At 31.5% G+C, this 12,642-nt stretch overlaps 2 protein-coding genes and 1 long non-coding RNA gene across 4 annotated transcripts in view; 2 read left to right on the top strand and 1 right to left on the bottom strand.

Moving 5' to 3' along the window:
- LOC106474014 (disks large-associated protein 3-like) overlaps positions 1 to 1,150 on the top strand; it is a 6,662-nt gene extending 5,512 nt beyond the window's left edge. For both annotated transcript variants that reach the window (XM_022402396.1, XM_013934700.2), the window contains exon 6: positions 751 to 1,150. In XM_022402396.1, the coding sequence (XP_022258104.1) occupies positions 751 to 972 (222 nt within the window). In that variant the 3' untranslated portion in view covers positions 973 to 1,150. The remainder of the gene's footprint in view (positions 1 to 750) is intronic.
- Positions 1,151 to 1,470: 320 nt separating this feature from the next.
- On the top strand, positions 1,471 to 4,556 carry LOC111089594. Its single transcript, XR_002613828.1, has 2 exons — positions 1,471 to 2,135; positions 2,301 to 4,556. It is a non-coding gene; the product is annotated as an uncharacterized LOC111089594 (long non-coding RNA).
- A 461-nt stretch (positions 4,557 to 5,017) lies between these two features.
- The window catches only part of LOC111089592 (bromodomain adjacent to zinc finger domain protein 2B-like), a gene marked incomplete at its 5' end in the record, with an annotated part of 13,087 nt that continues 5,462 nt past the window's right edge, over positions 5,018 to 12,642 (bottom strand). The window contains 6 exons of the mRNA XM_022402395.1: positions 5,018 to 7,675; positions 8,536 to 8,679; positions 9,547 to 9,671; positions 10,103 to 10,145; positions 10,253 to 10,362; positions 11,109 to 11,165. Of these exons, the coding sequence (XP_022258103.1) occupies positions 7,525 to 7,675; positions 8,536 to 8,679; positions 9,547 to 9,671; positions 10,103 to 10,145; positions 10,253 to 10,362; positions 11,109 to 11,165 (630 nt within the window). The remainder of the gene's footprint in view (positions 7,676 to 8,535; positions 8,680 to 9,546; positions 9,672 to 10,102; positions 10,146 to 10,252; positions 10,363 to 11,108; positions 11,166 to 12,642) is intronic.

Genomic DNA, 12,642 nt, shown 5'->3' with positions numbered 1-12,642 from the left:
AACAGTGATACACGTGTTTCCCAGACTAGTTGGTAGTTTGGCTGTGTTCCTTATGGAACAGTGATACATGTGTTTCCCAGACTAGTTGGTAGTTTGGCTGTGATACTTATGGAACAGTGATACAGGTGTTTCCCAGACTAGTTGGTAGTTTGGCTGTGATACTTATGGAACAGTGATACAGGTGTTTCCCAGACTAGTTGGTAGTTTGGCTGTGTTACTTATGGAACAGTGATACACGTGTTTCCCAGACTAGTTGGTAGTTTGTCTGTGTTCCTTATGGAACAGTGAAACACATGTTTCCCTGACTAGTTGGTAGTTTGGCTGTATTCCTTATGGAACAATTCCTACAAATTATTTTCTGATTATGGCCCATTCTCACAAATCCAAATTGTTTTTTAAATCTGTAATTGGTTCTTACCAAAACTTTATACTATCTCATTTACACAAAATAATTTTGTTAACTCACTCTCGTGTTCAGATTATGCGATAATTTTAATTCTTTATTTCCTGTTACGTAGTTTACTTACAAATAATCTCACTGATTTGATGCAATATCTTTGCTATCCCTCTTTCATCCATAAGAAGTTTGCTTTGTTGAAGTATTATTTTTTCAGTAGTAACAACTTAAAAATATTTTATTACATGAAAATTGGTAGTGAGGAAATAAAATAGAAAAACATAACTGATTAGTAATTAGATTTGTAGTTAATGCTTTTTTTTTAAATATATTTTTTTGTTATCAACCACTAGGTTGCTACCCCTAAATCTTGTTCTAGACGACCCGTGTATCTTGGTGTATCAAAATCGACTCCAGCAAGTCCACAACGCTCAGCAAGAGCTATTACAGCAACACAAGCAAGGGAAGAAGCCAGGAAACGGTTATTGGAAGCTAAACGCAAAGGTCGACAGCAGCAAGCCTCTCAAGAACCAGCCACTGAAATAGCTATATTTGTTCCTGATGGTCAAAATTGATAAATTGGTGATATTTTGGAAAGCAAAGTACCTGTGTGCAGGATAGCTGAGATAATAGTCTTTAATTAAAGATACTCAAGTCTTGTAAGGTTACTTAAGAATTACACTTCATGTAGCTAGAACATATCAACTAAATGGGCTACCAGTAGAAACATATCAACTAAATGGGCTACCAGTAGAGTGGAACAAATCTTCATTATTCAGATTACAGCTTGTAAATAGAAATATGTAAAACCTTGAAACTTCTTTGTGATTTATAGATGTAACAAACTGTGTTACAGATGTGTACCTTGTTTTGATCTCCATTGCTGGTATTTATTTTTAAAAATTGAAGGAGTTACAGGATAGTTTCACTCACGGAGTTTACATGAAATATTTAACACGGACATGATGAATTTCATATCAAAACATTTATTGAATAATACATATAAACACACACAGATATATATATATATATCATAGCATTTTTGGTTATTTTGTAAAATCTTAATTGTGCTGTACAATTTTCAAGCTTTAACTTACTAGTTTTATCCTTACAAACACACACATTTATATATTTTAAAGTATTCATACAACTATAAAAGAATTGACTTGCACTGAATCATGGGCTGATCTGTAGGACTTTAAGTCACTAAATAACTGATACATATCTTTGGTATTAAATAAATAATTTGAGGTAAGTAAAAAATTATAAACATAATTGTCATTTTGAATGACTTAAATTGATTAAAATTACAATTCACTAACTTAATATAGTTTACACCAAAATAGTTGTTGCTCAAATGATTAATGATATAATAAGTCTCCTCTACCATGGGTAATATCCCAGCCTCCCTCATGAGTCCTGGTATTAGGCGAAAGGCCTCATTGACACTGGATATAACTGATATAATAAGTCTCCTCGACCAACTCTACCATGTGGGTAATATCCCAGCCTCCCTCATGAGTCCTGGTATTAGGCGAAAGGCCTCATTGACACTGGATAAAACTGATATAATAAGTCTCCTCGACCAACTCTACCATGTGGGTAATATCCCAGCCTCCCTCATGAGTCCTGGTATTAGGCGAAAGGCCTCATTGACACTGGATATAACTGATATAATAAGTTTAACATTATATTCTTTCACTCGTAAGAATTAAAGCTTTTGTATTAGAGAATGTTGGTACTGTACCTACATTCTCTGTTGCATCTGTCTGGGGAGGTTTGTTACTGATAACCCCTAGGGTAAATGTCCAAGTTGGAGTCCCTGGAGGGACTCCAACTTGGACATTTACCCTAGGGGTTATCAGCAAAAAACCTCCCCAGACAGATGCAACAGAGAATTTAGGTACAGGGACTCCAACTTGGACATTTACCCTAGGGGTTATCAGTAACAAACCTCCCCAGACAGATGCAGAGAATGTAGGTACAGGGAAAGAAATCTCAATAACATTTCAATGATTGAGACTTGAGTGGTCAGTAGCAGAATGTGGAACCTAGAAAGTTTAAGAAAGCACAGTTAAAAGGTCACCACTCCTATGATTTTCTTGAACTGCAAAATAACTACAGAATGACTAACTTTCATCCAAGTCACACAGAAATAGACAACATTTAATGAATTGAATAAAACCAAATTCCTAAGCTCAGTGGCCTGTATTATCCATTTTGTTTATCAATAGTAGGTTTTTTGGGAAACAAGTCGGGATCATATTGCAAATGTTATATTTTAACACTTTTAATATGAATGCAATAGTTTAAAAACTTTACTACGGAGGCCAAAGATAGTACATCTCAACTTAGTTTCTAATTCACCTGAGAATCATCACCGAGTTATACTGAAGAAAATGTGCTGAAATAAGTTGAAAGTAAATTCAGTTTTATAGTTCATGGACAAAATGAACGTAAATTCAGTTTTATAGTTCATGAACAAAATGAAAGTAAATTCAGTTTTATAGTTCATGAACAAAATGAAAGTAAATTCAGTTTTATAGTTCATGAACAAAATGAAAGTAAATTCAGTTTTATAGTTCATGAACAAAATGAACGTAAGGTCATGTTGCTGTATTTGAGCTGATGCAGAATTTTGGGTTTTTTAACAGTTGCTGAAATGTGTACAAGTTATAATAATATATATATATATGTGGTGAAGTTGTACGATAACAAGCCAGACCGATGAGCCATAATCAAAACCCTCTACAGTTCACTTTGCTGCTGCCAATGAGGCTTTTTGCCAATACCAGAACTTGTCAAGTTGGCTTGACCATAAGGTATCCGTTGAAACTTCTTGTATAACTAGTGTGTGAGATAATTTATTTTTGGTTTCATTCTAATATTTTTTTGATTGCATAGTTTCCTTTCACTCCCAGCTGCAGCTGTTGGATGTAAGCCATAAATAAGACACGTTATTCTGTCTTTATCTCCTTTACTCTATTGCCAGTTAGTGGTACTACTAACACAGAAATCCTCAAATGATGAGAAACAACAGTGATATATTACACCTCCAAATTAAACTAAAAGTAATTGTTTCTGTATGTTGATAAAACAAGCATGCTATAGGATACGATATAGCCCATAACATACATGAAGAGATCGATCATTAAGAAAGATACTGCTACGTAAAGAGTAATTATTGTTTTCTTAAACAACTGTTGCGATACAAGTGGTATAACAAACTTTGTTGTATATTAATCTAAAATAGATTTTATTTTAAGAAGTTTCCATTCTAAGTGTATTACTTTTTTGTATTTGAGCTTGTAATTAAATCAGTTTAAAGACAAAAATTCCATAAAAATACAAGTTTCTGATAAATAAATAAATATACATCTACATTCCTTATTTTACTATTCGCAAAGATAAAACAATCTGAAATAATTGTTGATAATGTTTACTCTTAAATATAATCAGTTTAATTTTTTCTAGCCTAATTTTCTCATATTACATGTGTAATTGGATTAAGTAGCTTTAAAAATCCCGCTAGAAAACAGGTATTTCTTATTAACAAAGGAAAGAACAAAATGTTATAATTAAAAACTGTAGTATTACTTGATTTGTTCTAAAGTCATTTTAAAATTTGAATTCTTTGTGAAATTTACGTCCATTGTGTTAACTAATTGTCAGCTTCTCAAGTGAATGAAATAAATTAAACAATTCCCAGATTCTCTCTCATTTTAGTGAACGTTTTTTCAAAAGAAACAAGTTTTCACTCTTGCGTTGTTTAATTTTAGTCTTACTTTACTAAGACACCCATTAAAACATAATAACTACAGAATAACCTGCAGGTTTTAAAAGGTTATACATAATAATCACTTTTGTATGTGTATAAATCTTTGTTTCTTTAGGTTTACTAAAACTTTACTTGTGCACTTTTAATTTTAATAACCTGAAAATAAATTCTGATACCCTTGTATAAAAATAGCCTTACCATTTAAGTTTTAATCAACTTGAACTGTCTAATAAACTCTTGGAACACCAGTGACCTTTAAAACATTTTGGGAGAATAATACCAACATGTATAGTTTCAGATTTTTTTGTCATGGGCGACACTATAATATCAGATTTATTATACAACAAGAATCGAAAACATACCACTGATCAAAAAATAAAAATCCAAAAGTTAAGTAATAGCTATACATAAAAAAATGTCTCGTCTGAGAAATGTTTACCAAACTGTATTTAAACTCTAAAAAATTGCGTAAAAACTACCAATAATACCTATTTTACTCCTGTAATTATGATATTTTTTGTAAATCAATATCATAGCCAGAAAAAAGAGACTATTAACCTACAATTGAAGAAAGAAACCTAAGTTACAACTCTTTAATTGTAATCGGGACTTAAACTCTGGGATGTCATTAAATATGGTAAAATTGAAATGCCTGCTCCAGGTTTTACTTTGGACCTAATTAAATTGATTTTAAAGAAAAAGTTTCTTGTAGCAGTACTTATTCTTTAGACTAATTTGTAAAAACTGTTACTGATTTTCAAACTAACTAGTTATTACACGATATTTTACATTGTTGGAAGAAAAATAATCACGGTTTCCTAATATTTTAATGTAAGAAATGGTTTTATAGCTTTGTTTCTGAAATTCAGTTATTATTTCCAGTTTGTTACACAACATTTTAGTTTCAAAACATAAATTCATAATTGTACAGTTAATTATGTTTTACATGTCAGTTTCCAAACAACTTGGTTAAGTTTTTAACACTTTCTGTAATTTGTTTTCAGAAATAAAATTAATTAGTACACAAAATTACAATTAAATAGTTCATAAACATTAGGTTAGGTTACTATTTTCATAATTCCCAAAATATAAAGTAAAAGATTTCTGAAAAACTTAAATTGATAATATTTTATTAATTAAGAATTTTCTATACTTCTTAGTAAATAAACAAAACCGAACGTTCATTAATCTAAAATGTGGTTAATGCTTCTGCAACACTTCCATAAATTTCTATTTTTATTTTAAGTCCGATATCCGTACCCATCCCTCTAATTTGGTGGAGACTCGCTTAACAAGCTACAGTAATTTTCTTGGTGAAATCGGAGATTCTTCTCCAGCCAATGAAATACTTTTAAGTCCGTTATCCGTTCCCATCCCCGTCATTTGGTGGAGACTCACGTAACAAGCTACAGTAATTTTCTTGGTGAAATCGGAGATTCTTCTCCAGCCAATGAAATACTTTTAAGTCCGTTATCCGTACCCATCCCTGTAATTTGTTGGAGACTCACTTAACAAGCTACAGTAATTTCCTTGGTGAAATCGGAGATTATTCTCCAGCCAATGAAATACTTTTAAGTCCGTTATCCGTACCCATCCCTGTAATTTGGTGGAGACTCACTTAACAAGCTACAGTAATTTCCTTGGTGAAATCGGAGATTCTTCTCCAGCCAATGAAATACTTTTAAGTCCGTTATCCGTACCCATCCCTGTAATTTGGTGGAGACTCACTTAACAAGCTACAGTAATTTCCTTGGTGAAATCGGAGATTCTTCTCCAGCCAATGAAATACTTTTAAGTCACTATTTGTTTTAAACTGGAAATACAGAAAATCCACAAACTCGGAGAATGTACTCGGGTTTTGTCATCTGCTATAATAAGATATTTGATGACAAAAAATATTACTTAACTTTTAATGGTCGTCAACTTAAAGATAAATAATAAATATTGAATTTCCTCAAAAAAATATTGGAGCAGTTCTTAAATACCACTGCAAGTCCGTACACATGAATAAAGACCGTATAATTTAATAACACAACCTTGTTTTGACCATGCTTCATTAATCACACTTAACACAACTAATCACTTCACATGAAAAATGTTTCAATTCATGATTAATTCAAGTTAAACCACAAGCAAAGTGTTATGGTATCACCACAGTTATAGTTGAAATGACTAGTTTCTGAATCTTTGTACTAAAACAAAATTTTCTACTCCGTCAGCCCTGTTCAAGTATCTAACTCAATTGGTATCAGATACAATGTTCCTCACTAACGTGACAAAGGTAGTTTTTGACTTTCTTGGTTAAAACACTCAAAAAAATGTTCTTCTACATAGAATAATAGACAGAAATAAAGTATAAAAACTAAAATTTGATGCAAGTCACTATAACTATACTCATTATTGGAGAACAGTGTTCAACTTTTGAACACCTTGATTGAATTATACACGAAATACAATACTAATAAATAAGTTAATCAATATAAGCAAGTACCACCAAAAGACTAGACACTGTATTAAATACAAAAACTACTACACACCTACATTGTTCTATATAAATAATGAGTTTTCACAATACAAAGTATTGAAAATGTTACATTTAATTATTTTCACAAGGGATACACTATCTGCCCTTGTATTTACTGATTTGGTCCGTGATAAAGACACAAGGTACGCAATCAGATGTTTAAAACTGTACGAGTCAAGACATATTCTCAAACAGTTGGGGTAATCACATTTGTACAAAAATACATAAAAAAAATCTATATATTCTACGACGTAGTAAGAAAAGGGACTGGAAATCTGGCCTAATGAAATATCGTAGAATGTTTTGGAAAAATAGGGAAAGTTGTAGAACTCACAGCTTAATACTGTAAACAAAAAGTTAAGAAAATTGTATCTCTATATTTAAATACCCTGGATCATAGAAACCTTAAGAGACGACAATACTTTACCAACACGATGCCGAAGACAAGAAACGGGAAGCATGAGGTACTGAGTGTGTTATCATCACTGCTGAGCAGTGTTTTTGGCTTTACTCACCAGTAACAATGGCCATAAAATAGATTCTATACCACTAGGTGGTGCTAGAATTTCACACAAAAGATTAGATTCACTGAGTTATATTTCTCGCGTGTGTTACACACTGACACAAAACAACACTAAGTAAATATTGTTTGCTTACCAAACTTGCATAAAACACCACACGAAAAACACAAATTCTAACAAAAGCAACTTCATCTACGTGCGACACTTTAACCTTTCAGGCACTTCCACATTCACAAACAAGAAAGTAGCTCCACCTGGTGGAAGCAGCTAAATCATCAGTAACAACGTATGAGCATAACTGTATTCAAGTTGAAGTCAGTTCAGCCCATCGTCTTTCAAAGTATAACCTCAAAATATGGCCAGCTTTTCCCACAGGAGATTGGTCTTCGTTGAAAGTTTCACAGTTATCAAAGATTGTTCTCACATCATCCACAAAGCTCTCTTTCGTTTTGTATCTAGAATAACGCAGAAAGTAACATAATTTTGAAAAACTTTATTTTGACATAATTTGGAGAAGATTTACAGATAAATACTGCACACCTTCTGAAAGGCATACTTTACAAACGTTGTTCTACAATTAATCTATCTTGAATACTGACATTTTTTAGAGTATCAAATTTATTCTTTTAAAATTTAAATCAAAATCATTTTATTGACGAATATACACCACTGCATTAACTAAAATGATAATACCTAAATAAATTAGTTGCAACTAAAATTACGGGTTTTTGCATTTCTTTTCTGTTTTCATGCATTTCCAAAATATTTGTGCAATAAGTGGTAAAAAAATTTACATTAATAGGAGTGCGATTATTGTCTCATGGCCAGTCTGAAAAAACTTGGACTTCAGCCAAATCCCAGGCACAACAAAAACCACTTATAAGGTCCCAAATTGATTATAACAGGCCTAAAGTAAGTTCAATCTACATACATGTGAGTACAAAGTTTGAACCTCATGTAAACAATTTCTTAATAGAATCCTCATTGACAGAAGTGTTATAGATACACAGTCAAGCTGGAAATATTAACCAAAATCAGCAAAAAAGAATACGTTTATAACTAACTTATGATGACATGTTGTGGTATTTTATAAACTTAAAGACCTGTGTATTGTAAAGCATGAGATACAGTTAAAATGCCTTTCATATGTTACTGAATAGACAGTGAAAAACATGTGCACACTTACAGCTGACATAATAATATAAAAAATATCTGTTTAGTCATTTTAAGAACTTCCAATGGTACTATGATTATAAATAAACATTACGATAGAGATGATTGAAAATTTCTCTAATTGAACAAAAATCAAACTTACATTCCCCCTTCTAACTTGCTCCGAATAGTGCTTAAATCCATTGGGTTTTTTATGATTCTTTTGTAAGTTGAGAAGTGTTTGGTGTTGACTGGAAAGAGGAAAGGCCAGGAATCCTCATGTTTATCTAGCTCATCCAAAACAGTCCTGAAAGTTTAGTTCAGGGTTTGAACAATTAAATGTAACTGAAGACAAGGGTATAAAACTTTAAAAACAATTTTACTACAAAAGAACAGGGCAAACAATACAATACAGTAAAAATATGTAAAATCAGAAGCATGAAGATAGCAAAAGAGCAGGATGAAGGACAAAATATGTAAAATCAGAAGTATGAAGATAGCAAAAGAACAGGATGAAGGACAAAATATGTAAAATCAGAAGTATGAAGATAGCAAAAGAACAGGATGAAGGACAAAATATGTAAAATCAGAAGCATGAAGATAGCAAAAGAACAGGATGAAGAACAAAATATGTAAAATCAGAAGCATGAATAATGTCAACTTATACATATATATATATATAATGTTCTAATAACATGAACGATGTCAACTTATATATATATATAATGTTCTAATAACATGAATAATGTCAACTTATATATATATATATATAATGTTCTAATAACATGAATAATGTCAACTTATACATATATATATATATAATGTTCTAATAACACGAACAATGTCAACTTATACATATATATATAATGTTCTATAATAACATGAATAATGTCAACTTATACATATATATATATATAATGTTCTAATAACATGAACAATGTCAACTTATATATATATATAATGTTCTAATAACATGAATAATGTCAACTTATATATATATATATATAATGTTCTAATAACGCGAACAACTCTAAGAATAAAATTAACACCTTGGAACAATTTACATAATATAACTTAGTACTTCAAAAGAATGAAACTCTTGTTGATTATATTATTGGCCTTAGTTTATTTACCTTCACAAAGAAAGTAATAAAAGTTTAATTAAACTACTTACATCACAAGAGCAAGCTCTTTGTTCGTAAGCAGAATAGATTTTTCTTTCTTTTCACTTTCACATTTTTCATTTGGTGTTGTTTCTTTATCCATCTCCCTTGATGCAGATTTCTGTTTGCTAGTTTTCTTTTGTCATGAATTAGATAAATATTACACATCAACAACAGGACCACAAACTCTTCCATAGAAAAGAGAAACTTTGTGAAACACAGAAACAAAAATTGAAGCTTGGTTTTCGTGTAAGACTTGTAAAGTACGTACATAAAAACAACATAATAATATTAAAGAAAATAATCACTGTCAAGACTTGAAATACAAAACAAGCCACAGTCCAACACCTTAACTTTCTTTCTGATGCTTGCCTGTAACACTATAAAATGAAAGGAGAAGGTTTCTTATAATACACAAAGTAGATTAGAATATCCAAGAAATACATCCAGTTAGGTTATTCTCTTCAATTGCACTTAAAAGATTGTGGAATAAAATGTAGACAAGCTGATTGTACTTTTTAAATAAGATTAGGAAACTTATTAGTCTGATTTAAATATCTATCATACCTGAGGTCTACAGCTTACACACGTCCACTTCCCTTTTGGTGGTCTAGTAACAAAAGAATATAAAAGCTAAAAGACCATTTTTAATTACATCATAATAAACATAATAATGACTGTTTCCAGATTGAGAATATTAAAACATTATAGCTTTACCTTGATAGTGGTGGGCCTACACAGTCCACATGGAAGACTTTTGGACACAGATCACAACCAATTAACTTCCCTTGCTTACCACACAGCACACAGACTTTATCACTTGTGGCCTGACAGATACAAAAAGATGGTTGGCTATTCAGATTAAATACTGTTTTATTTCTAGAAACAAGTTTAGGTTACATCTCACCTCATTCTCTCACACAAAGTTAATAAAAATGTACACAGTCCGTTTCATGCCTTCACGTATTAAGAAGTAAAAAAAACAACTTTCATCTTCCTAGTAGACTGTTTAGGTTGAAGATAAAAAACTGGCATCCATTTGATTATTACCAACAAACTCGTATTGGATCATTCAATAACTTAAAACAATTTCAACCTTACTCATATGTAATGTTTTATTCAAAACATGAAAACAGTGAACTATATAATTCTTAATAACTTTCAAATCATTTTCTAGAAAGCAACGTCAGAAATACGTTAGTAATATAAAACATCACTCATATTTTTCCCGTTTGACACATATGTAATTCGTTAATTTCTAAACTACTACCTAATTAGAAACAGATATTTTCAAGCAAAACATGCTTCAAAGTTGAGTATCAGCCAAATTAGAAAAAGCGTCTCATAAACTAAATTTGACTAAAACATGAGAGAAAAGTAGCCACATCAATAAGGTATTAAGTTAGTACTTGATGAGGGCTTATTTTAAACACCTTTTTTAAATATGAACCATATTTCTTCTGTAAAAAATAAGAATGTATAATTAACATAAATCTAAACTTCATGAACTAACAGTTTTTTATACCATATTTAAACTGCAATATCTTAAACGAATGACAAAATCTGCACTTACCTTGTTTAAACACTCATAGCAGTACCAATCTCCATCAGGTATTGTCTCCATTTTAGGCTGAACAACAAAATAGATTAGTTTTTTTCTAAGTGTGAAAATACCATTAAATTATTAGTAAACAATAAATAGCCACAAGACTTGCAACTGGAGGGACAGGTCCCATTTCAGATCCTCCTATAAATAGCCATAGGACTTGGAACTGGAGGGACAGGCCCTTCCAACTCCAATAAATGGATTCTATGACCCATTTCAGATCCTCCTATAAATAGCCATAGGATTGGAACTGGAGGGACAGGCCCTTCCAACTCCAATAAATGGATGCTATGACCCATTTCAGATCCTCCTATAAATTTGGAGAAGTTTATTTCCCCACCTTAAAATGTATTTTTGGTCATTCTAAACATGTAAACATTATGAAATGGATTAGTAATCTGGAGGAACAGTTATAAAAATAAAGAAGTAAAGTAAAAAAATAAAATATCATGTCAAGTGGTCAATAAAAGATCATGTCAGTTGGTCAATTAAAGATCATGTCAGTTGGTCAATAAAAGATCATGTCAGTTGATCAATTAAAGATCATGTCAGTTGGTCAATAAAAGATCATGTCAGTTGGTCAATTAAAGATCATGTCAGTTGGTCAATAAAAGATCATGTCAGTTGATCAATTAAAGATCATGTCAGTTGGTCAATAAAAGATTATGTCAGTTGGTCATTAAAGAATCATGTCAGTTGGTCATAAAAGAATCATGTCAGTTGGTCATTAAAGATCATGCCAGTTGGTCATAAAAGATCATGTCAGTTGGTCAATTAAAGATCATGTCAGTTGATCAATTAAAGATCATGTCAGTTGGTCAATTAAAGATCATGTCAGTTGGTCAATAAAAGATCATGTCAGTTGGTCAATTAAAGATCATGCCAGTTGGACAATAAAAGATCATGTCAGTTGGTCAATTAAAGATCATGTCAGTTGGTCAATTAAGATCATGTCAGTTGGTCAATAAAAGATCATGTCAGTTGGTCAATAAACTGCTTATTTGAAGGTTAACTTCACTTGTATTTTTATCCTGGTTTTCAACAAATCTCAGCTCACACTGCACCACAATAGGCCCAAGTTACCACTTTAATTGTAAAACGTTTCTGGAGGAGCATGGCCCCTGAACTTTTCCTAATTTATGCACTTCTAATAAGCTTAATTCACTCCCAATTTGGCCTCCCTCCCTCCCCCATACAGATTTTCTTTCTAATTACTGTCTTAGAATGCTAGAATCTCTAGATGTCTTACAAGACATCATTATCAATTATTCATCTTTTAATATTTTATTAACAGAGTAAATACTTAAAGGCAAGCACTGGGTCACTGACCATTTAAAGGCTTCATGTATGTAAGGTCATTATCTGACAGGTATCTTCAGAACTAACTTTCATAAAGTTAAATCCACTAAAAATATGTATCACAACCATCGAGAAATGACTGTAATGTTGGCTGACAATAACATAACTTACACATTTCGATACTCATTAAAAATAAGTGTCA

Source organism: Limulus polyphemus, unplaced genomic scaffold (genome assembly GCF_000517525.1).
Source record: "Limulus polyphemus unplaced genomic scaffold, Limulus_polyphemus-2.1.2 Scaffold6718, whole genome shotgun sequence".
Lineage (NCBI taxonomy): Eukaryota > Metazoa > Arthropoda > Merostomata > Xiphosura > Limulidae > Limulus > Limulus polyphemus.
The sequence above is the reverse complement of the archived record's forward strand: the minus strand, read 5'-3'. Positions and strand labels throughout refer to the sequence as shown.